We start from the raw sequence: 21,802 nt of genomic DNA on the forward strand, positions 1-21,802 counted from the left end.
AGTTATTTCTTGTGATTAAAGCTTTATTGCTTAAAGGCAGAAGAAAAACAGATGCCTAGAGTTGAAGAAGCTAAACTTTGTGCTTGAAAACATTTTCAGGCAGTCTGTGAACTCTGTACAGTGCAAATTAGGTCCTAGATTGTAAAAATGCCCAACATAATTTCAGACTGATTTTTATACACAGTGATAACTTCTGGTTGAAAAATACATGATATTTCAGAAGCACAAAGTTTCTATTGCCTGCTGCCTTCTATTTAGTGATTGAAATGACGTTACTGAAGCCATATTTTACTCTCCATTTGTATTAAATCTACCACTGCTAGTAGATTTCTGTGGTTTAGCTGTGGTATGTGAATTTRTCTTTCTCAGTCAAGTTAACCTGATCATAGGTACCGTACATACGTACGTACATAGGTCCAGGAGTCTGAACTCCTGGATTTAGTTCAGTGAAGGTACTAGCAGCTGTATTGGGAAGAACTTTCTGAACCGCTATGCCCTAAGGAATGCTGTACTCAGCACTTGTGTCACAAACTGCCCGTGTTCCCGTAGCATGCTGACACGTAGCCAGAGACCAGGACTTATTGAGCAGAGCCATACATCAAATTGGAGCAGACATCRTGTTTTTCTAGGGGTTACAATCTGAGACAAGAAGCAGCTGTTCAATGCAGATAGGGAGAATGAAATTCTGAAATAGCAGATGGGTAGAATACTGAACACCCTGGTGAGGTTTTTATCTTCTTTGCTACAGTATGGAGTGCTCTTGCGTGTTTTGAAAGAACAACATTGCATTTGTAGATAACTGAGGAGTCCCTCACGAGCAGGAGGGGCAGCATGGATGGGAGTGTCATGTTTGTGTACTAGGACTTTGGGAAACAAAGAGTTTTTGTTGTACCAGATGAGCGGTGCTATCTAAAGAGGCTGGGGGGAGACTTAGAGACAAGAATTATGAAAAGTCACTGGTGGAGTGATAACACAAGTGATTTTTAGCCTGTGCCTTTGATCAAGATCTAGTTGATCAGCCTAAGATGAGCAGCATTAAACTTGTAGACATCAGTAGATTAGGACGAACCTATTGGTGCAGTGGAAGTGTACGCTTCAGCACTACAAATTCTTGCATCCTACTCTATGTATGAACTATGCAGCATCTATGCAAAAAATCTCAGATGTAAATGGAGCACTGATGAGGGAGAACTCTGCTCAGATGCTAGGTCAAGTGCAATTATTGTTCCATATGTCATTTACTAACTATAAGGCTTCACTTAGTCTTGATGTGTGTCGTTTCAGATAAAACAGAATAAAAATTACTTTGTTAGATTTTATATGCTACTGCCATAGATGGGTTACCTACTAGAAATGTGTTGGAAAGAGAAGTTTGGTTTTAGTATTGTAATAGAGATTTTTTTCCTGTCTTACAATTTAAGATTTACCTTTTTTCCCCCCACCCTTTCCTCTAAGTACTGTCCGAAAACGGCTGCGAGAGGATAGAAAAGCTATCACAGCACAGAAGCTGCAGCAGATGAAGCAGAAGCTAAATGAAACTGAAAGAAAAAGAAAAAGGTGGTTATATTGGAAACCTATTCTCACTAAGATTGGGTTTGGTGCATTGATTTTAGTTGGAGCTTATTGCTGGAAAATGTATTTTCAAGACCATTCCTCGTAAGTAAACAATAAGCCTGTCTGCTTTGGCAGATAATCTTGCTGCAAGTTAGTAGCTAGGGGCCTGACTTAAAGCAGTAAACTCTGCACCTGCAATGGGTACAGATGATTAGAAACACACTAGAGAGGCGATATCAACTGATCACATGTCAACATCTCAGGACTCTCCACTACAGGTACTTACGAAAGTGAACTGCTACCCCCAACAAAGTTGGTGTTTCTTTTTCATTTATATGACCAGGTACAAACTTGCTGCAACTGTTTATACACTTTTAAAAACGGTGTTATACCGGATCTCTTRGGCAAACCCTGAACTCAGAGGTTTAGCTACTGAAAGTTGACTGGGTTTTAATTTACATGCCTGACATAAGCAATAAACAGTGTTGTTATCATTTACATTATTAATGCAAAGAAGTTATCCTTAAGTGTGTGTAATGTGTAATGTACTAGCAACATGAACATAAACATTTTATATTCTTATGACCTAGGATAAATATATTTTATAATTGCATATTTAATCTTTTTGTAGTTTACTGTACTTTTAAAAGCTAAGTTTGTACACATTTCTGACCAAAAATAATTTGATTTTGAAATTGTTTATTATAATTTGTGCATGAGAATAATAGTGCAACCATTCCTCATATTTTGACCCAGATTTCTGATATGAGCAGCTATGGGGTCTCTAACAATTTCTTTTCTGTTAATTTGCATTCCTTATTTATTTTTTTGTAGTTTTCATTATTTAAATAAGGCTTGGAAATTTGACTTTTTTTAAAGGCGTTTGCAAAGTTTGCCCCCACTGGAAAAGCATACTGTTAAATTGATTAATGTATTCAGACTTCAGCTATTGTTTGAAGCCCAGCATTGTTAAATTTCTGACATTCCATTAAATGTGAAACATAATGTTTTGTGTGTCTATAGATTTTAATTGCTACAAGGATAAAACTCACTCACTAGGAATGGACATAGAAAGTACATCAAAGAAAAGTCTGACTTCCAAGGGTGGTTTTAATTGAAAACAAATGTTGGTAATATTTTCCTGTATTTTTAGTTCTATTAGCCACATTTATAACTCTGAGGTGTAGAAGACCCACCTAAACTGCTTTTAAGGTCCTTTACCACTGTACTGAAGAGGCATGATAGTAAAACACTTCATGATCAGTATTTTGGGAATACTTATGCTAAGGTCACTTTAATATTAATCAAGCACACACCTTGCAGTATGTGGACAATGACATTTTCTAAATGGTACTTCAATGCAAATCACTTTTTACCCTTCTCTTTGAATAGGGAGATTGTGTGCGGCTCTATCTGGCTTGCTTTCAGTCATGTTGAGACTTAGTAACTTCTGCTGTTGGGCTGCAGTATGAAACCTGGATTTTTATATATTCAGCCATTGCTTTGTTGGATGACATTAGACAAGTCACTTTTTCTCTCTCTTGTTTACCTAGCCTAATTTTGGGGTGGGGGTGGGATGGAAGGGTGTCTTTTCGTAAAGCACTTCTTGGATTTCCTGCTGAAAAATACTCTGCTAGATAACTAACTAACTCTGCTAGTTCCTCCATCCAAAGAAATTGAAAAGTTTCCAGTACTTTCAAGCTCAGTCGTAACATGCCAGGCATGGGGCCCAAATGGTCTGACATTTACTGCACAAAGCTGAGTATACACTTTGCAATTCTTATTTCACAATAGCTAATACTATTTTGGACTGTACTGTTTATATAGTAAATAAATGTGTAAGTGTCCAGATAAGGAAGAGAAAAAGACGAAAAAAAACAAATGCAGTTTTTCGAGAGAGAGAATTCTAGGTTTTAGAGGCATTATTCATTAAAAGATGATTTGTATTGTTGTGTTACTGACCAGCCATGGAGCTGTGACAGCGAAAGGACTTATTAATTGCTGTGGCGCAGTAAGGGTAGGCAGCCTAAGTATTTTAGGACAGGTTGCACTGTTAACARTGGAAACTTTCAGTTAGGAAGAGTCTGATAGAAAATTCTTTTTTGAATTGTGAAGACTGAGGATTTTTCATTATCAGCTCTACTGATATCCACTGTAAATGTACATACCTTATAAAGTTATTTTGGTTATGAAAAACCATATGGAATATAATAGAGTGCTTTTATAACAAAAAAATATTCCAGATTTTAAGTGCTTAAAAGCAACCAAGGAAAAAAATGCCAGAGAACTGCACTGAAATCCCACAATTTTTTGTTTCCTTTCTCTGCACGAAAGGGATTTTCCTGGGCCACCAGCATCCTACTGACATTAAGCTGTAATTATGTGTTGTCAAGTCAAAACTTGAGTTTTATTTTTTCTTAATTCTGTCCTCTAAACTTAGGCTTTTTTTGTTCTCCAAATCCTGAGCAGTCATTCTTCTTTTCTTGGGGATGGGAGAAGGGGGTGGTATGTGGGATGCTTATATTGTGTCACAGTGTTACCTTCTTGATACAGTAAAGTAGGGCTTGCATAATAAACAGTTAATCTGTAAGATTCTGATCTGGCTACATCACTAGATGTATCTCYAAATTCTAATTGTTAATAATTTCAGAACCCTGGTTCAATAGAAGTGTTGCACAGAACTATTTTGAACATTGAATAGTGTGTTACTGTGTGGGAGTGGGAAGGTGAAATTAAGCATTAGCTTTCTTAGCATATTCTCAGAGATGATTTGGATGAAACTRTTTTCTGGACCATCAGTAGCTGAGTCTGGACAAAATTTGCCCTCTTGCCTTCAATACTTCAAAAAGGTTTGAGAGACTTTTAATTGCAAACTGAGCTGTGTGATATTGTTAGCCTGTAGAATTTGAACTTAAGGCAGCTTTAAACAACTGGATGTTAAATAAGAACAGACGTGGGTTAAAATTAAGGTCTGTCAATCCCTGGGACCTATGTTTTAGGAGATGTGTAAAAACGGGGAGAAAAAAATCTGAGTTTCTAGGAAGCTGCAGATTGGAACTATGCTGCTTCTGAAGTGCTGTTGAACTTCTGACTCAAAATCCTGCTGCAATTTCCACTCTCCACTTGCCACCCATTCTGGAAATAGCGTACCAGTTTGCATAGCAGACTACTTAAAATTTGACCAGTTAAAAGTGTTGTTAAAAGTGACTGTCAAAGCATTGTACAAATTGTGCTCATCTCAGAAAGCCATGGCTAACAAACATTTAGACCTTAGTTGCAAGTGGTTTGCAAGGTTTGGAATTAGTCCTTTAGGTTTTCTATTTGATTATATTGTGTTTCTGGAGAATTACAAGTTTATGGAAGTAGGATGTTACAAGTGAAACCTACCTAATTTCATTATATCTTGGGGGGAAGGGGTCTGTTTCCTTATATTGACCTATATTCAAGTGAATAGGGAAAAAGTGTGCGTGCGTGTATGTGTGACTGGAGTGGCCGACTCTGTCGGGGATTAAAAAGCCTGGTTAGCTTTAAGTTTAATTAATGCTAACCAAATTATTTAGCTGGCTGTTTGACATTGTTGTTGAACCTGAGACTTGACTGCGTGAGAGGTTAACGATGACGGAAGAGGAACTCTTCTTCGGGGTCAAGTGGCTTAAGTCGTAGGATGAAATTTGCAGAATTGACATAACAAACTGTCTTCCTGTTTTCTTGCAAAGTTTTAGATCAGTCTTTCATTCTTATGTACTAACAATAAATATGTTCAAAATTGCACCTCTGTCTGAGTCTTTATTTAAATTGGAAGGATTCATATTTGGAAGAATTCTTTAATGCTTTAACTTAAACCTGCTATAAGTCAAGTGGTGTCTATAGAACTTTCAAGCGTTTTGCTGGTAGTTCCCTGGGGAGTTTGGTGCTGTAAATACCAAGGTCTTTCTATATGTTCCTAACCTTTCCAAAGAACAAAATGTTCAATGTTGGAATGTCCTCCTTAGTACAAGAAAAACTTGCTTAGAAACRTTTATTTCCATGCCATGTTGCCAGGATTGGCCTACAAAGCCATGAAAAATTTTGATTTTGAGATGCTGTCTTCTATTCCCAGTAAGGTTGAAGATGATTTCTCTGCAGTGCTTATGCATAGATGCATGGGTAATGGCTTGCTGGATTGAGACTTACACTTGAAGCTCTCCAGGAAGTAATGTGCCTTACATTATACTATTTAAATACCTTCTGAAAAAGAAACAGCTTTCCAGAAGCACTTGCTACACACAAAAATTAATCAGTAGTTGCTACAGTGAATGTGTGAGAAGCTACTTTGTGTTGTATAGTGAGTTGCAAACCCATAGTGTGTTCTTTTCTCTTGCACTGTGTACTGAATCGGTGACTTTCTTTTGCGTTGTATGTCGTAGGCCGAGACTGACTGACACCTAAGCCTTCAAGACTTGTGAATATTCTGCAGCTAGAAACTGCAAATTATTGACATGCAAAGCAAGACATGAGCCCCTCTTCGGGAACAAAACTGAGGTCTAATAAGTACCAAGATGACCTCAATTRTCTGTTTACAGCGTAAACTACATCCAGGGGATGAAGAATACCACCAGCATGCTACTTTGCAAAACAAAATACTTTGCTGTCATGTTTTTATAATGCCTGTATTAATGTAGAAAGATGTAAGAGAAATAAATTAGAAAATACTTTGTTTTGTACTGCCATTCTTATGTATTTTTCTATGTTTTTGGCAGCATTAAATATTTTTTTAAATTGACAACGTGCTGTTGTGTGCGCATTATGTTAGGAAGAAAATGTTAAGAGACTCTGGGGAGGGGGAATATTATTTTACCTAAAGGCTTCCTAATTTCCTCTCTCACTGGAAGATGGCAAAATATTCTGGATAGAATGGTCTTTATGCAAACACTTCCATGAATCTGCTGCTAAGTATCATAGTCTTGGCTAGGAACGTTTGCACACTATTTTTGTAATATATCTTCATTCATCAAACTTGTTGGTTTGGTAATCCTTCTAATGTTTGCTATAAAATATGCACAAAACAGAATAAGGGAAAGTGTTTCATTATCATTGATCCTTTAAAGGAACGGAAAGACAGGAAAGCTGAAGTTTCAGTACCCACAGTCACATATAATTAACATTACTAAGAGCTTGGTGGAAAGCACACAAAGTCAATGGAATCTTTAATTAAATTGGTTTTGGATTATGCCATCAGTGTGTTCTGTGTGTAATGTTTTGTTTCACATCCTAAATCCCTAATCAGATCTTTTCCCTGATGCATTTGGAATGGCTGGACTGGAAAGGTGTGAACTGTTTAAGGAGATAKTTTAGTAAACTCAACAGGGCTTTGAGCCCTGTATGTTCTATAACAGAGTTAATGTAAATTCTGCATTAAAGTTCTGACACATTTCAAATAAATGTTTAATTCGTGAGAAAAAAAATAATATCTAAACTAGTATGCTGTGGGGTTTTCTATGCAACTACTCTGCATATTTTTGTGTAATGGATTTTGTATAAATGATACAGTTTAATGTTGCTGAAGGTAGGAGAAGAAAACACTTTAAGCATGAAGGACACAGGCGCATAGGACTACTGCGGGTATCTGCTGAAATAAGTAGTTTGAAATATTAACAAAACTTAGTTTTCAGTTCATGTTTCAGTTTCAATCATTCAGTGATTCATGAAAGCAACACTATCCAGAATTGTATTCAGCTTGAATGTGAAGCTGAAGTAAAGGAATATTTTATGCCATTATTTGAGCTAAATACATGCTTGGCACCATCTCAGAATAATGTAAATCACCAGTATCTGGCTAAGTATTTTTAATTCCTTCAGGTGACTAGGATAGTTCATACTATACATCAAATTGGGGAAAATAAACTGTTACAATTTGATTCAGATTTCATTTTCAGGTCTGTCTTTGCAGCTGTGAGACCAGGCATTTTAGAACAAGAGATCAAGATCTGGTCAAAAACACTGCAGTAAACACCATTGCTGTACAATACAGTAATGGAGCCTTTTTATGCCACTTCACATACCTCTGGATATGGCTTTYGGAAATTCACGCCTTTTAACTTGATATGAATAATGCTTTCCTTGTTTTTTCCTCTTTAAGTATGCATAAGGCAGAAGACTACTGGAACTGTGTGCATACTTTGTTCTACTTGCTGCTATTGTAGGTAATTGTAACTAGTTCATCTTCCAATGTAGTTTCAAGTATAGATGGCTAAGTGTGTTTTGGCTCTAGTCCCACAGGGGCCTCTTTTCAAAATGCTGGTGTTGGCCTTCAGCATTCTTTTTTGAAAGCCCTCCCTCCCCAGAGCTGCCAGACTAGATTTTGCTTCGGGCCGATTTTGTGAAGAGTCTCTTGTGAGGAGCGAAGAGGATAAAGAAATAGAATTTCCAAAACCAGAGCTTTGTCAGCCTAAAACAGTGCTTCAAACAGCAGGAGCCTGGGCTTGCTGGCCCAGGAAACTAAAGTGTTTGGATTGGTTTGCTGGTTTTGCACAAGCCCAGAATTCTTGATTACTGTAAAAATATATTTAAAAAGATGAAGAAATTTGAGAGGCTGCATTCTAAGAAGAACACCAGTTTCTAATCACAGCCTTGAAAACAACTGCRATGGAAGAATGACAGACTTGTAGATTTACAACTAAAAAGATGTGAATTATGGCTAACCTCCCTGCCAGTTTTTCCCAGGTTCAAGAGGAATTTTTGCAGCACTGTACTCGTMGTAGTAGGCATTTACCAGCCCTATTACTGACCCAAGGACAAAACCACTACCTTGCACTGCAGCTCGGCTTGGTGGGCAAAAGCGCAGGCAGCAAACGCAGATGCTGTGGCCAGGCTCACTGCCGGAGGGTGATACTGCCCATGGGGGCTGCAGCCAGGCGCAGGCGCCACCACAGCCAGACCTGCCCTGATCCCCTTGCTCGCAGGGGCTGGAGGGCCCGAGAGCCACCTGCAGCACCCGTGAGTCCGCATCTTTTCCGCAGGGAAAAGCTTTGTGTTTCCCCTTCAGGGCCCCTTGCTTGGGAACTTGCTCACCTTTCCTTCTCCTTGAAGTTTTACTCCGCAGTGTGTCAGCTGAGGAGATACTTCTTATCTAAAATTAGCTAAGTGTGCTGCAAAGGCAAATGATGACGTCTTTATCTTTTYAGTCTTCAGTAATTTATTTGTCCACTTCATAGTAACTTTCAAAGTGTTATTACTACTTATTTAAAAAAAAAAAAAAAACACTCACATTCTTGGTTCTTTCCTGTCCACAGTTGTGCATGCCTTGCTTGGGTCTAGTACACTTGTATCATGGCCCTGACTGTAGCGTAAAAAGTTTAAGGAGGGTACCATCCTCAGCAATGTTCTTTCAGAGCTGTTACCATGCTTGACATCTATTTTAACAAATTTTAAGTTCAGAATCAACACGTATGGGTCAGCGTTCAGGAGCAGGATTTAGTTTGCTAAATCTCCAAACCCGTTAGCCACTGAATTAGGCTAGTGGAGTAGGGAAGAGGGAGAATAAACTAGGGATAATCTTCACGTGGCTTAGCATGGAGCCAGCCTTCAAAGTCACTCACAGCAGGTAAGTAGACAGCGTTCCTGCAGTGCAGTTTTGAAAGCTAATGGCTGCTTCCCAAAATTTCCTAATACTCACCTTTCTTCTCCATGTTAAGTTTCTGTTGAAGAACCAGATTTTTTGCTTGTATTTTCTTGCTTACAGCACTTACAAGATTTGAAGAATAGCATCAGTATATTTATGCCTGTAAAATGTGTTTTAATTTCAGTTTGCTCTATTTTATTAGTCAGTTTTTAGGCTCCAAGAAACTCTTAAATGGCAATTGTCATTTTGAAAATGTCTCAGACTGCTTTTTTGCAGTCATCTTTGCCATGATCTAGCCTCTGTTGTAAGGGTTTCAGATAAATGCTTAGTAGTTGTAGTTACATCAGACCGTAGATACCACAATTTAGATCTTTAAATATTCTTCTTTTAATTATTGACAAATTCTCTGCAGAATCTTAACAGATTTTGTGCCACAGTGTTCACATTCTACCGTCATTTTCTTAACATTGTAAAAATTGTTTGTGGCCTGCCCAGAATGGTCAGGGCTTCATTCTCGCTACCAAGAATTAGAATGGACATTTGTGTGGTATAGCTGTTTAGTTCTTTTGCCTGATTTGAAGATATTTAGAGCTAGATGATCATTTTTATGAGTCTCTAATTAAAATAAACGCAATTAGCTCACTGATTAAAACTGGACAGTTCAATAAAAAAGGATAATATTCTTGTATACACAAATCCTAACTGGAAGATGCAGTAGTCCGGAGAGAAAGGCTTCTGCATTACACATAGGTTGTCAGACCAACTAGGCAGATGAGAAGGCTGATGCAAATTTGAGCATTGAGGTCAGGACTTCCGAGACATCTCTCTGAGGCTGGAGAATTTTAGAAGAGCTCTAAATGATAAAATTCAGCCCTTTAGTTGCTCAAAATACTAGATTTCATGCCTTAGAGTTTTGGTTAATAGCTGAAGAGGGATTCCAGTAGTGAAAAACTGTATATGACTAACATGGGTTCAAGATGAGTCAATCAAATGACAGCAGAGCAAGCTAACTTGATATAGTTTTTATTTCCCCATGTCTTCCCTGCCCCCCCCACATTTATTGGCTAAGAAACTAAAAGAATAGGATAAAGGGGAAGGGGAAAGAAATTCATTTTAGCTACTAGTTAACTAAATGTAATCTACATGATGTTGCTTTTAGGTTAAAATGCATTCAAGCCCCTCTGTTTTCTTAGGGATGTTGTCACTATGTTATATATAGAAACTCACCTGATGCCTTCATGTACATTTTTATATTCTTGGAGCTGGAGCACAAATAGATTTTCTTCAGAGGTATAACAGATGTTGTAACTATAAAAGGAACGGCAGTTGGTGAGGCAATGTCTTTGCTGAAACCAAGACTTCAGTCTCAATTTCTATTAAGCTCCATAGCAGATTGTTAGTGCAGTATGTACTGAGATTATCTGGCCATCTGCCTACCCTGCCTTTGAGCATACAAATCACAAGGGACTACCAGTAAATCTACATTTAGAAACACTCATAGAGCCTTAAAGAATCTGTCTTGGTTGTGTTTTTCATTTGAAACAAATCGAAAGAGTTATATTTTTTAGATACTTACTTTAAAAATCTTAATGCTTTGTTCTTAAAAGAAAAAAAAATATGTATTTTATCAGTAGCCAGCAGATACATACATTTTCCTAAGATGTTTGTAACATCAGCACTGGTTTAATTAAAAGGCCAACAGAAGTGACCAGCTAGTACTGATTCCCAAAGCAAAAAAATAATGCAGAAAACTAAGCAGCAAATGCAGGAATTCTCCTTAGTACTAAAATTCTCTTTAAAGCACTCATGCACTCATTTTGCAACATTGGCCTGTTTCTGTTTTTAAACCATGCATTTGTGCAACTCATCTTCGTTTCTCCAAGTCAGTTCTTCCAACTTAGTTTCTCCTAGCTGCTTTAAAACTGCTGGTTTGTAAATATCATGCAAGTGTCTAAGCTATTTGAGCAAGTATTTTCATGATAAATTGCACCTTTTACCTGTAATCATTAGAAGGAGAGAAAACTCCCATGCCGTAAAAAAACTCTGGATGCTTGTGGGCTATGGTCTAGTCATCAAACATTCCCTTGCTGCTGCTTCAAAATTCTTGTTTTTCTGCCTCTAGCCTTTTACTACGGCTTCTTCTTGTTCCAGGCCTTACTGACTTTCCTTGAAATTTAATCTGTGATCAAAACTGCTTTGATTTTGATGAATACAGTCTGCAATTAAATACCTTCTTAACTGCTGCTTCTGTAACACCACTCTGCATATATCGGACTCCATTGTGATTAACGCAGCGTTTAATACAAGACTTTTCCTACCTGGTGAACTTCCTGTGGATGCTCAAACAATGGTGCTTGTTGCCCAAACGATGTTTTAATTCACCTAATAGAACTCCCTTAAGATTTTTTTTTAATGCATCATTTAAAAAGCCCAGAAGTCAACTTCGGTGTATTTTTTTTTAAATATACCTACCTTGTATATTTTGCTTCAACACAGTGTGTTCTAGATCTTGACCAAAGATCTAGCCTGTGTCAAAGAGCTGCAGAGAATCCTGTTTAAGTTGGCTATTTGTATGTAACAAATTATTTAAACACCAAAACTAATGCATCACGTATGCTAACATGTTTGCAGTACTGAGTATCATACAGAAAAACAGTTTGGAGGCAGAGATGGTTAGTAAGCTTATTAGTTATACAACAGTGTGGCTCACAGGTGTTAGAATAATGACAGTTGTGAATAGGGCCTAAATGAAGCAGTTAATTTGATCCCCAAGGAATCAGGCAGTTAAACAGAGCCAACTAATAGATAAAACTTAGACAACCATCTTATTAAAAAAAAAAGTGCAAAAGCTTGTGTCTGTTGGTAATTCCCTTTTTTTTCCCCCAGTAGGAATCACAGAATGGTAAGGTTGGAAGGGACCTCTGGAGATCATCTAGTTCAACCCTCAGTGTAGCCTGTACAGGGATTGAACCCATGACCTTGGCATTAGCAGCACCACGCTCTAACCAGCAGAGCTAAACCTGCCCCCTACGTGTTCTATGATGGTTAGAAAAACCTAATTAAGCATCCCAAATGTATATGTAATTATTTTCAAATACAAGTACTCACTGTATAAGCAATAYGCAAGCTGTGATTGAAGAGCTGGTTCTTTGATGGGTACAGTTCAGCATTTTGAAAGATAATATAACAGAAGACATACCCTGAGAGCTTGTTCTTCAAGGTCATTGTAGTTGTGTTCATCTGACCCCTGCACAAACGCAGCTATGTTCCCACGCTAGTCTAGTATGAAGGCCTAAATTAAGGTAAGGCTGGTGCTGAAAGGGTACAAATGGCAATACAGCARCTGTTAGAGCCATACAGACTCATGTTCATAACCTGCAAAATCAGACCCTTCATTTAAGAGTTGCAAGCAAACAGCCCAAGTAATCCCCTGCCCCCCAACCTCTCTTCTATTAAAGCAAAGCCTTTGTGTATTCATTCCCCTCTTTTTTAAGGATCATTTTCATCTCATGAAAGCTTACAGAAGGCACAACTGATTTTAACAGGCATCTCCATTACATTAGTTTCTCCAGTGATTCCAACAAAATTCCACTTCTTAAAAAAAAAGAAAAAAAAAAAAAGCACTAGTCATTCTATATATTGGCTGTCAGTTCAAGGTGTTTCTCTTACCCACATCCATCCACTCTTCYAAAGTGACAAGAGCTTATGCTCCAATATGAGTATGTTTAAATTGCTAGGCCATTCTTTCTTGACCCAGCGTAACTTCTCCAGTACATCAGCAAAGCTCCCATTCTACAGCTCAATCCAAACATGGTCTTTAGAAGAGCTGCAGTGTGCAAAGCAGGAAATGGTCTTCCCTGAAAATCTCCGGCAGCTTCTTTGAGATCAGAAGACGACCCGTTGTATTTTACTGGGAAACTGATATACTCTACTGGCTTTCAGATCTAAACCCCAAACCAGGCCCATAATCAGCCTCATAATTTCCGACTTCCTTCCTTAGTATTCGACCATCTAAGATGATGTATTCCTCTCAGTTCCAGATTCAACAGCTTATGAAAACATGCAAGCAGTTTTTGTGAGTTACATAGGACTATATGCTTAGAGTTAAGTGCCCTAGGTATCTACTGGTCCAAGGTGAAAGTTTTCAGCCCACTTGGAAGATTCAGCATTCCAAACTAATGTACAGCATTAGTTTACACTTTCCTAATAATTACCAAATCTCTCCATGCCCCCTACTGTTCAGTTACAGGTGATGTATTACATTCACACAGAATCTAAAAATTCATCAAAATAAAAGATAGCATTTTAAGAACCTTTAGATCATCAGTTCTTTTCTACAAATGCAAAATTTGAATAAACAGTATTTGCAAGAATGATAAATCATCATGGTGGGATCTAAAAAAAGGTAGGCTGCACAACTGCTTAGTCTTCCACATGTCTACAGTTGAGAGGAAAAATAAAATAATAAAATAAAGCCACACACACAAACCACCTGCCCCCTCCAAACACAAACAAACAAAAATAACAACCAAAAAAACCCCAACCAAACAGACCCACTCAAGTTCCCTGGGAAACAATCATAAGATCATGAGCTAAAATAAATCTTTAAGCTCAGAATAATGCTGATTCTTTTAATCATGTTACTTGGTCCATCTTTTGGTTGAATGCCTGTTCTACACTAGTTGCTTCTTTGTCAGTTGCCTCAGAGAAGTTTCTTTCCATTCACAGTCACATCAATTCACGGCTTGGAGGGGGCAGAACATTTTTTTATACCTTGAAACACAGTATCTGCACGCTGTAGGTACCGTAGAAGCTAATCACAAACAAAGGATTAGTTTACATTTCTAGCCAGCATTTGGCATTAAGAAGCATCAGTGTTATACAATTCAAACCTTTAAAAAAAGAAAAAAGGACCTTGCAGATGTCATTAAGCAAACACAAAGCTTTTCCAGGTCTCCTAATGCCAGCAGTAATTAGTTCACACTAACATTATCCTGCACCTACCTAGGTTTGTGACCTACACAAGTACTGCATTTAACTTGAGACTGTCTACATTTTAAGGCTATTTGGAAGTATTTCAGTGTACAATTAGTTGAAGCATTTGCTCCACCTATCCATTCTCCAAGGTGCAAAGCAAACTGTAGTCTTGCAGTGGTTTTTTTTGTTGTTTTGGGGTTTTTTTTGTTTTGTTTTGTTTTTTAAAAAAAAGTCTTCCAGTTGAATCTACCACAGCAGCTGTCAGGAAAAGAAAGAACAAAATTACTCCTGAGCTTAACTTAGCCTTTTTTTCCAAAGCCTTCTTGGTGATGTAAGGCAATCCAAAGCAGACATGGAAGAATAAGGTTTCATCTTCATAAAAATATCTATAACTGCACATCAATCTCAAGTTCTCAGCTGTTATCAAAAAAGGGTATTGCAATCTTTTCCATGGCAGTAACAATTAACCAAAGAAAAATGTTTCTCACCCCAAATACTTTTATTTAAAAAAAACAGTATTCCCATAAACAAGTTGTACAAAATATATTTCTTTGGTCAGTAAGTGAACGTTAGCTTAATTTCTTTAGCTAGCCACATAAGCAAAAGGAATTTTCTTCTTAAATAAAGAATATTTATGTACACAACAAATTAAGCTGCTGTTGCTGCAGCAACACTGTGCAATTACTAGGCAATCATCTTCTCAGGGGATTTTACTTGCATATAGGTGACTCAGAGAAAAAATACAAAACTTATCAGAAGAGTGCAGGTGGAAGACCACTGCCAAAAAGTAACCGCCAAGAACTTGGTATCCTCCATTGTGAAGAAGTAGCTGTAGAATCACTGCTCTGCAACAGGAATAGAGTAATTCTTTATAAGCTTTAAAAGAATAATACAGTTTAACATAATTCTATCTCCAGTGTATGTATTAAAATACTTAAATATTAAAATACATTAAAATGCCTTTCAAGTGTCTATACAATTATGGATTGCTTTAGAGAAGACTACTGTAATACCAAACCAGTTAAAGTCTTTAGACAACTTCCTCCACATCTGTCCAATAAGYGGATGTTTTTTCTTTTCTTGTGAATTCCCAGAGTAATTTTAATTAAATATATATTAAAAATACAATAAAAATGTAATATAATCTAGAGAAGCATAAAAATATAAATATATTATAATAAAAATATATTTGGCACTATCCTTGGAGACCAAGGGCCAAAGTGAACTCAACCCATTAAAGACTGTCTCAATTCACAGAATTCAGCTAAACATTCATAATGTTCTAGATTGAACAAAAAATGAAAATAACTGACAAAATGAGACACAAAACAAGAACTCTAGATCAAACAGCACTTACTTCAGTTTTAATTAGCTGGAGCCATTCATTAAGATAGTTAACAAGAGCAAATGCATCAGGGATATTGTCCCCTTCAGAGCAGAACTTTAGAAGAACTGCCATTTGGATTCCTTTTGAACAACTGCAATAAAAACAGGCAGATTTTTTTTGTTTTATTATTAACTCAGAACAATGATAGCTATGAATTAAGCACAACAATCTGCCTGACGTTAAAAAAAGAAAAAAAAAATCATTCTTTTTTGCTTGGTTGTGTTTTCACACTTTATGCTTTCCTTTCTTAGTCTTGAGTTTGTTCTTGACTTTCCGCACCAGGAATCCCAGGTTTTGAAAGAGTTATTTAGGGCACCGCTTATGCACTTAGTTTGCATTTTTGTCCTCTTTTTGGGGTATTTACAAAGACCTTTTGATACAGTGTCTGAAATACACTGCAATTCTTCAAAAATACTTCACTGGTCAACGAATGGAGGACTAATTAACAAGATAATCAAGCTTAACACATAGATTCTGAAATATACCTGATTAGATGTAACTGAAAGGCTTTAATCTCAGATGGAACATTTTAAGTTTATCCCATTTAGCTGAAATTCTATTAGTGACTCAAAACATAGGAGAGAAAGGGGGAAATCCATGAGTTTGCAATATTAGTAAATCAAAGCATGTGCCCACCAACTTAACAACTCATTCAACCAAAACAATTTCTGAAAACAAGTTTCTGAATATTTTTGCCCAAATCTTTTTAAAATCAGAATATAACCTACATAAAAACATTCTAATCATCAGAGAAGAAAGATATTATCAAAAACAGGCAGAATAAAGACATACTTGGGATGCAGCTCTATAATTAAACAGTAGCAAATAAAAATGTGTAAAACGCTGCTTGCTTAAGTCTTCCACTTGAATGCATAAATGTACAGACAGCAAAACAGAGCATGGAAATATTTCTAAGAGGGACAATGTTACACACACCTGTCTCCTACCAGTGAATCAGTAGTTTAAAAGACAATTTTACCTCTCTACTGAAAACAAGATGTATGTTTCCGCACGCAGCTCACTCACCACTCAGTAAACAACAGTTTTGTGATGCCTCCTCCAGGTATATGTAGAACTTTCTCTGTATCATTTATTCCAGGGTAAGCTGCTATTTTTTCCATTTCTTTCCATTTTAACCTCTGCATAAGGCTTTCCACTGATTTCTCAAGGGCAGGTGTAAGTATGTAGCGTAGTGAAGTCCTAGGAACAAATCAAGAATATGTTCAGTACGAGCATACCAGACAACATAGGTATTATTACTTGGGATGGAAATGAGCTACATGCATCAAGGACTGTTCAATTTTCTGCTACAAATATAACTAAATGATATATTTTGCCAAGATATGCTTGAATCTGAAGCAAGTTAGATGGATCTCTTCCTTCAGAAATCACCACTGCATCAGAATTATTAAAAATAATAATACCCCCAGCAATTTTCCCTCCCTCCGAGTATAAAAGATACCCTCATTTTAGATGCCCAAGTAATTGGCACATATCAGATATAAAAGCACTTAAGTAGGAGAACTGTTTAAGGGTTGTTAAAATTATTTACAAAAAAGTGATGGTTATTGTTCCTTTACATGGGAACCAATTCAATTAAAGTTAGCTAAAGTAAGCTTGGGCTTCATTTTGATGTATTTTATAAGCTCAAACTACAAATATTTGCAGACTTCTGTTAAGTCTTTCATATTTTCATAATGTATTACCCTCACTCTTTGGTAACTCTCTGGTAAAGGATTTATTCAGAATAAGTCACCACAACTAATGACACAAAACACAAAGTAGCTGTCAGTCCCTTTCACTTCATCCATGTTTGATGACCACTCTACAAACTGTATGCAAGTATCAATGGTCACTATATCTAGAACATGAACAGACCTACATATCTTTAGGGCTCTACACATTTACACATTATGGTGATAACAGCTGATCTTTTTCAAGATTTTTTTTTTTTTTGGTAAGTCTCAGACTATCAAAGCCCTCAATCAGCAAGTAATGCATATTTTTTAAGGCAATGACACCTAATAACACTTTGTATAGTTTCCTCCTAACAAGTATTGGTAATTGCATATTTAAAAAGAAAAAAAAAAAGACAGCTAACTGAAAGAGGAAAACTCAAAATGCAGAATAATAAAGAAGAGATAAGAAACTAAAATATTCTAACTAAATGTTAAAAATCTAATCAGCGAGCTGTATGTTAGCAGCTAAACCTTAACAGTGCTTGCAACAACAACAACAAAGCTGTTAAAACTCAAGGCTGCCGGCACAAGCCAAGTGCAAATTTACTTACAGTATATTTTTTGTTCAGTATTGTCAATAGACTAACAAAGCTCAGAKTCTAAAGCTGTATAACGCACTATTTTAATAATATATTAAGTATCTTATGATCTACCTACACAGCAAAACAAAAGAACCCTATCAAAAAGTACTAAGCAGATGGATATATGCCAGTTTGCCAAAAATAACAGTCAAATCATTTAAGGACAAACACATACCCAAGAAGTTGCTCATCATCACGCTGGTATGCATGGCTGCTAGACAGAAGAATAACTCTGGCACATTTGCTGGCTTGTACCCAAGAAAGCAGTGCTTCAGAAAATGGCCTGTACTTGTTCTTTATGCAAAGACAGAGGGAGAAGGAAAAAAGGAGGGGGGAGGTGGAAAAAGAAGAAAAAAAAAAGTTTAGTGCCCTTAAGAAAAGCCACAAGTCTACAATACTAGATGCTATATTTAACGTTGAACGATGATTTTTTTCTTCATATCCATTCAGTCTTCAGTTTCAGATATCAGATATGTTTTTCAAAAGCAGACAACTCAGGTTGTTTACTTAATCAAAAAAATACGTATAATGATAAAAATTATGAAGACCACATTAATAATAGCTGCACCACTTATTTTGTGTGCCATTAATACCAATGGAAAAAACTTCAAGAACAATATGGGATAATAACATTCCACAGTATTTCTCCACAATTTGAACTGCCAAAAAAACCGCAATGCAATTTATTCTGGTGTGGCGTTCTGCCTGTTTGAGATCATTATACAGTTAACAATTAACATCTTTATTTTTTTCTCTTCATGTTTATTGTCTTTGTGTATTTATCTTTTCTTAGATTAATTCTTGCTGTCATCTCCATTTATTTCCTAATGTACTCCATTTGTTATATACAAAAAAATGGACAAAAATCAGAGCATTTTGTTTTGTCAAGACAGTTAATAACTAAGGATATATTTACACTAAATTCTACCAAACTGACTGAGTTGTTTCTGACTGAGAGCTTGAAACAAAAACAAACCAACCAATCTCAACCATCAATGAAGGTAGGAGCCAGCTTTTGTTGAACAGTTATAGAAAGTTTAAAAAGTTATAGAAAATGTATCATTAAATAGAAAAACATTTTGCTGGGTTTTTTTTTGTATATCTTGTTTATAAGACAGTATTTCATAACACAGTGTATTTGTTTCAGTTGTGCTTATTTTAAGACATTATAACAACAGTCTAAATTCATCTAGACCATTTGAAAACTGTTTGCCAGTAGAACAACTGAATTTGAATACTGAAGTGAGAACAAACAATGAACATACGTACCTTTATAAAAGGTGATCTGATTTGCAGAACTACAAGTTTCCTTGAAGGTAATGAATACACTATAAGGAGAGAACAACAACTTTGCATAATAAGAAAACAAGAAAAGGATCTGGGCTTAGAAGTATTTGGATTTATCCAGTTTATAAATGTCAGGATAGTAAACCTTTCAGCTATCTAATTAAATTACTGAAAAGCTTGATATAATTCAGAGGATAAAAGATATGTATTTTTGTCCATCATCTTCATTGAATTTTATTTCAGTTGGTATAAATACAAAGGATTGAATGAAGTAAAATCTATTAAAAAAAAAAAAAAAAACTCCTGTAATGACTCAGATGAACTCTGAGTATAATATGAAATACTATGAGGAACGCACAGAAAAGAAGTGAGAATTTGGAGGGAAAAAAGAACCCACTGCATTAGGAAAAGGTAAAGATAGGTGAAAAGGAAGAAGACAAGAGAAGTATCCTTTTATACTCTAATTCAGCTTGCCTGCCATGTTTCACTGTAAGTATATACACTTTCCACATTATCTAGGATTAAAAACACAGAGAGCTTTGGCTGCACTGTAATATGGTTGTGACTCAACATTTCTTACTGGTTCCATGTTTTATGCAAAATAACAAAAGTAAATTTCCTCTGCAAAGTGTAAATTTACATTCTTACCTGTAAATCAGATTTAGTTTTAAAAGTTATTACTGAACTTAGTTTAAATAGTTTGTTCACCATAGCAAAAGGTATAAAAAAAAGAAAAAAAGAAAAAAAGGCAACATTCTTAGAATTGCTTTCTACAAGCACATATTTAAGATCTAGCTTGYGAATATCTTCAGCATTCAATACATACCTTCAGCATTTATACTCAGCTCTGTTGAGTTTTCTTCTGCAGTTGCATATGGATTATTCCCAACCATTGGCACAAGGCAATCAGTGTAGAAGTAGCCAACTTTAGTCATGTCAAGTGTGGAAATCACTAGGTCTATTGCCAGTTGACCAACATTTCCCACTGACACTGCTGGCTGAAGTAACAGAAGTGTTTTAGCTTTATAATAGTAAATACATAATTCACTTAAAGAACTACAGTGTGTTTATGGACAATACAATATGCCTTTGCAAACAGTTAAAATTCAAGTTAAGTTGAATTCTGATTAAACATGTAATTTCTTAAAGTAGTACCACCTTCTTACAAAAATGACAACATCTTAACAGCTTACTAATACATAATTTGGTCCCTGTCCCACACATATATACAGGCTACTTCTGTGGATAATCCTGTTTCATCATAAACATTAAAAAAAAGGCTTGGAGGCTTGTGTCCTTCCACTCAACCTCCCTTTTTTGGCTACAGAGTAGATAAAAATTACTCCAAAACCTAATACAGAGCTTGGCAGCCCCCAAGTGACATTGAATGGCAATGCTGATATTGCACATTAAAACTATAAATACCAGATTGACCTAAATACATGAGTAAATCATTTATCATCTTTTAGGGATGTAAATGCTAAGGCTATCTTAGATGCATTTGATGTGAAATTAGCATGTGTTATCACCAAAACAGGCTGATGCCTATCCAATCTGATAGCATATAAGGAAAAATTCAGATTTCAAGTTTACATCCTTCTACAGAAGCTGAAAATGGAAGACAACTGTAAATTTTTCAGTTGCCTCTCACCGATTTATAAACAAGCCYGTGCCTATGAACTGGTGTGGCCCAAGAGTCATCGGTCCTGGAAACACATGAAATTTGRTGCCAGTAACCTCAAAGTAAAAAAGGACAGAACTACAGACTATCACTACAAATTGGCTGGTACTCAATAGCTTGTTATTCCTAGACAAAGAAAATAGCAGTGAACTATTTCCTTTTACTAGTCAGCTGATCTGGAATGACTTCCTGTATAATAATCTCATACAGCATGTGAACATGCACAGTCATCAGAGGCAACGTAACCCTTGATGTAAGGTGATAAGRTTACCTTTAAATGATAAAGTAAGGGCGCTTACTTGTAGGAAAAATAGTGCTTTGCTACTTCACAGCCTGAACTGGAATTCTTACCCTRTAATACACATAGCAACCTCTAGCAATTTATCTTAAATCAATTTCTTATTAGAGATTATTAAAATATTTTCTAAACCCATTCCAAGCTGAGTTTAAATATAGCACAGCTAATGAATTTGCCACTGAGAAACAGTACATATAGCATCTAAACTAACAAACTAAAGATCAATCGATTACGTAGTTAATCAGTATTTTAAATTGGGCTATGAAAACCAGGGGCATCATCCCAAGGATCTGAAAGTGTGTAAATCCTACACTGTACTCCAAGCGCGAGTCAGCCGTGGAGACGAGCGACGAGCCCCCGCCCACGCCCCACCAAGGCCCCAGCGAAGGCTCCGAAGCTGCTTCGGGCCCCAGCTGCACGGAGCCGCCCCGGGCCCCGCGAAGCGGCACGTCCCTCTGCGCGGCCGCGGCCGCGGGGCGCTCCGCTCCGCTCCGCTCCGGCGGCACCTCGGCGAGGGGGGCAGGAGCGCCACTCACCACGAGCAGAGTGAAGCCTTCGAAGTCCGAGCCGGCGGGGCCACCGCCACGGTCGCAAGGGACAAACATGCCGGCAGGAAAGGAAAGGAAAGGAAAGAGGCAAACGGCGGCAAACGGGGGCAAACGGCGGCAAACGCCTCCCCGCCCCCACCGCAGCGACCC

The 21,802-nt window shown here is 36.9% G+C and overlaps 2 protein-coding genes across 5 annotated transcripts in view; one reads left to right on the plus strand and one right to left on the minus strand.

Moving 5' to 3' along the window:
* Positions 1–6,319, plus strand: part of PTPN2 (protein tyrosine phosphatase non-receptor type 2) — a 34,139-nt gene extending 27,820 nt beyond the window's left edge. For 2 of the 4 annotated variants that reach the window (XM_085322467.1, XM_085322468.1), the window contains exons 9-10: positions 1,456–1,656; positions 5,961–6,319. In XM_085322467.1, the coding sequence (XP_085178593.1) occupies positions 1,456–1,656; positions 5,961–5,982 (223 nt within the window). In that variant the 3' untranslated portion in view covers positions 5,983–6,319. Of the gene's footprint in view, positions 1–1,455; positions 5,326–5,960 lie in introns of those variants that run through there. The other 2 variants (XM_085322471.1, XM_085322469.1) reach the window with 2 other exon arrangements.
* Positions 6,320–14,611: 8,292 nt separating this feature from the next.
* On the minus strand, positions 14,612–21,796 carry PSMG2 (proteasome assembly chaperone 2). Its single transcript, XM_085322487.1, has 7 exons — positions 21,641–21,796; positions 19,952–20,123; positions 19,108–19,166; positions 18,014–18,132; positions 16,545–16,718; positions 15,489–15,609; positions 14,612–14,976 (listed from the first exon to the last, which is right to left on the minus strand). The coding sequence occupies exons 1-7, from the start codon at positions 21,707–21,709 to the stop codon at positions 14,884–14,886; spliced, it is 807 nt and encodes a 268-aa protein (XP_085178613.1). The 5' UTR covers positions 21,710–21,796; the 3' UTR covers positions 14,612–14,883.
* Positions 21,797–21,802: the final 6 nt, after the last annotated feature.

The sequence above is a fragment of the Rhea americana genome, unplaced genomic scaffold (genome assembly GCF_003343005.1).
Source record: "Rhea americana isolate MKP2758 unplaced genomic scaffold, rheAme1 scaffold_78, whole genome shotgun sequence".
Taxonomy (NCBI): Eukaryota; Metazoa; Chordata; class Aves; order Rheiformes; family Rheidae; genus Rhea; species Rhea americana.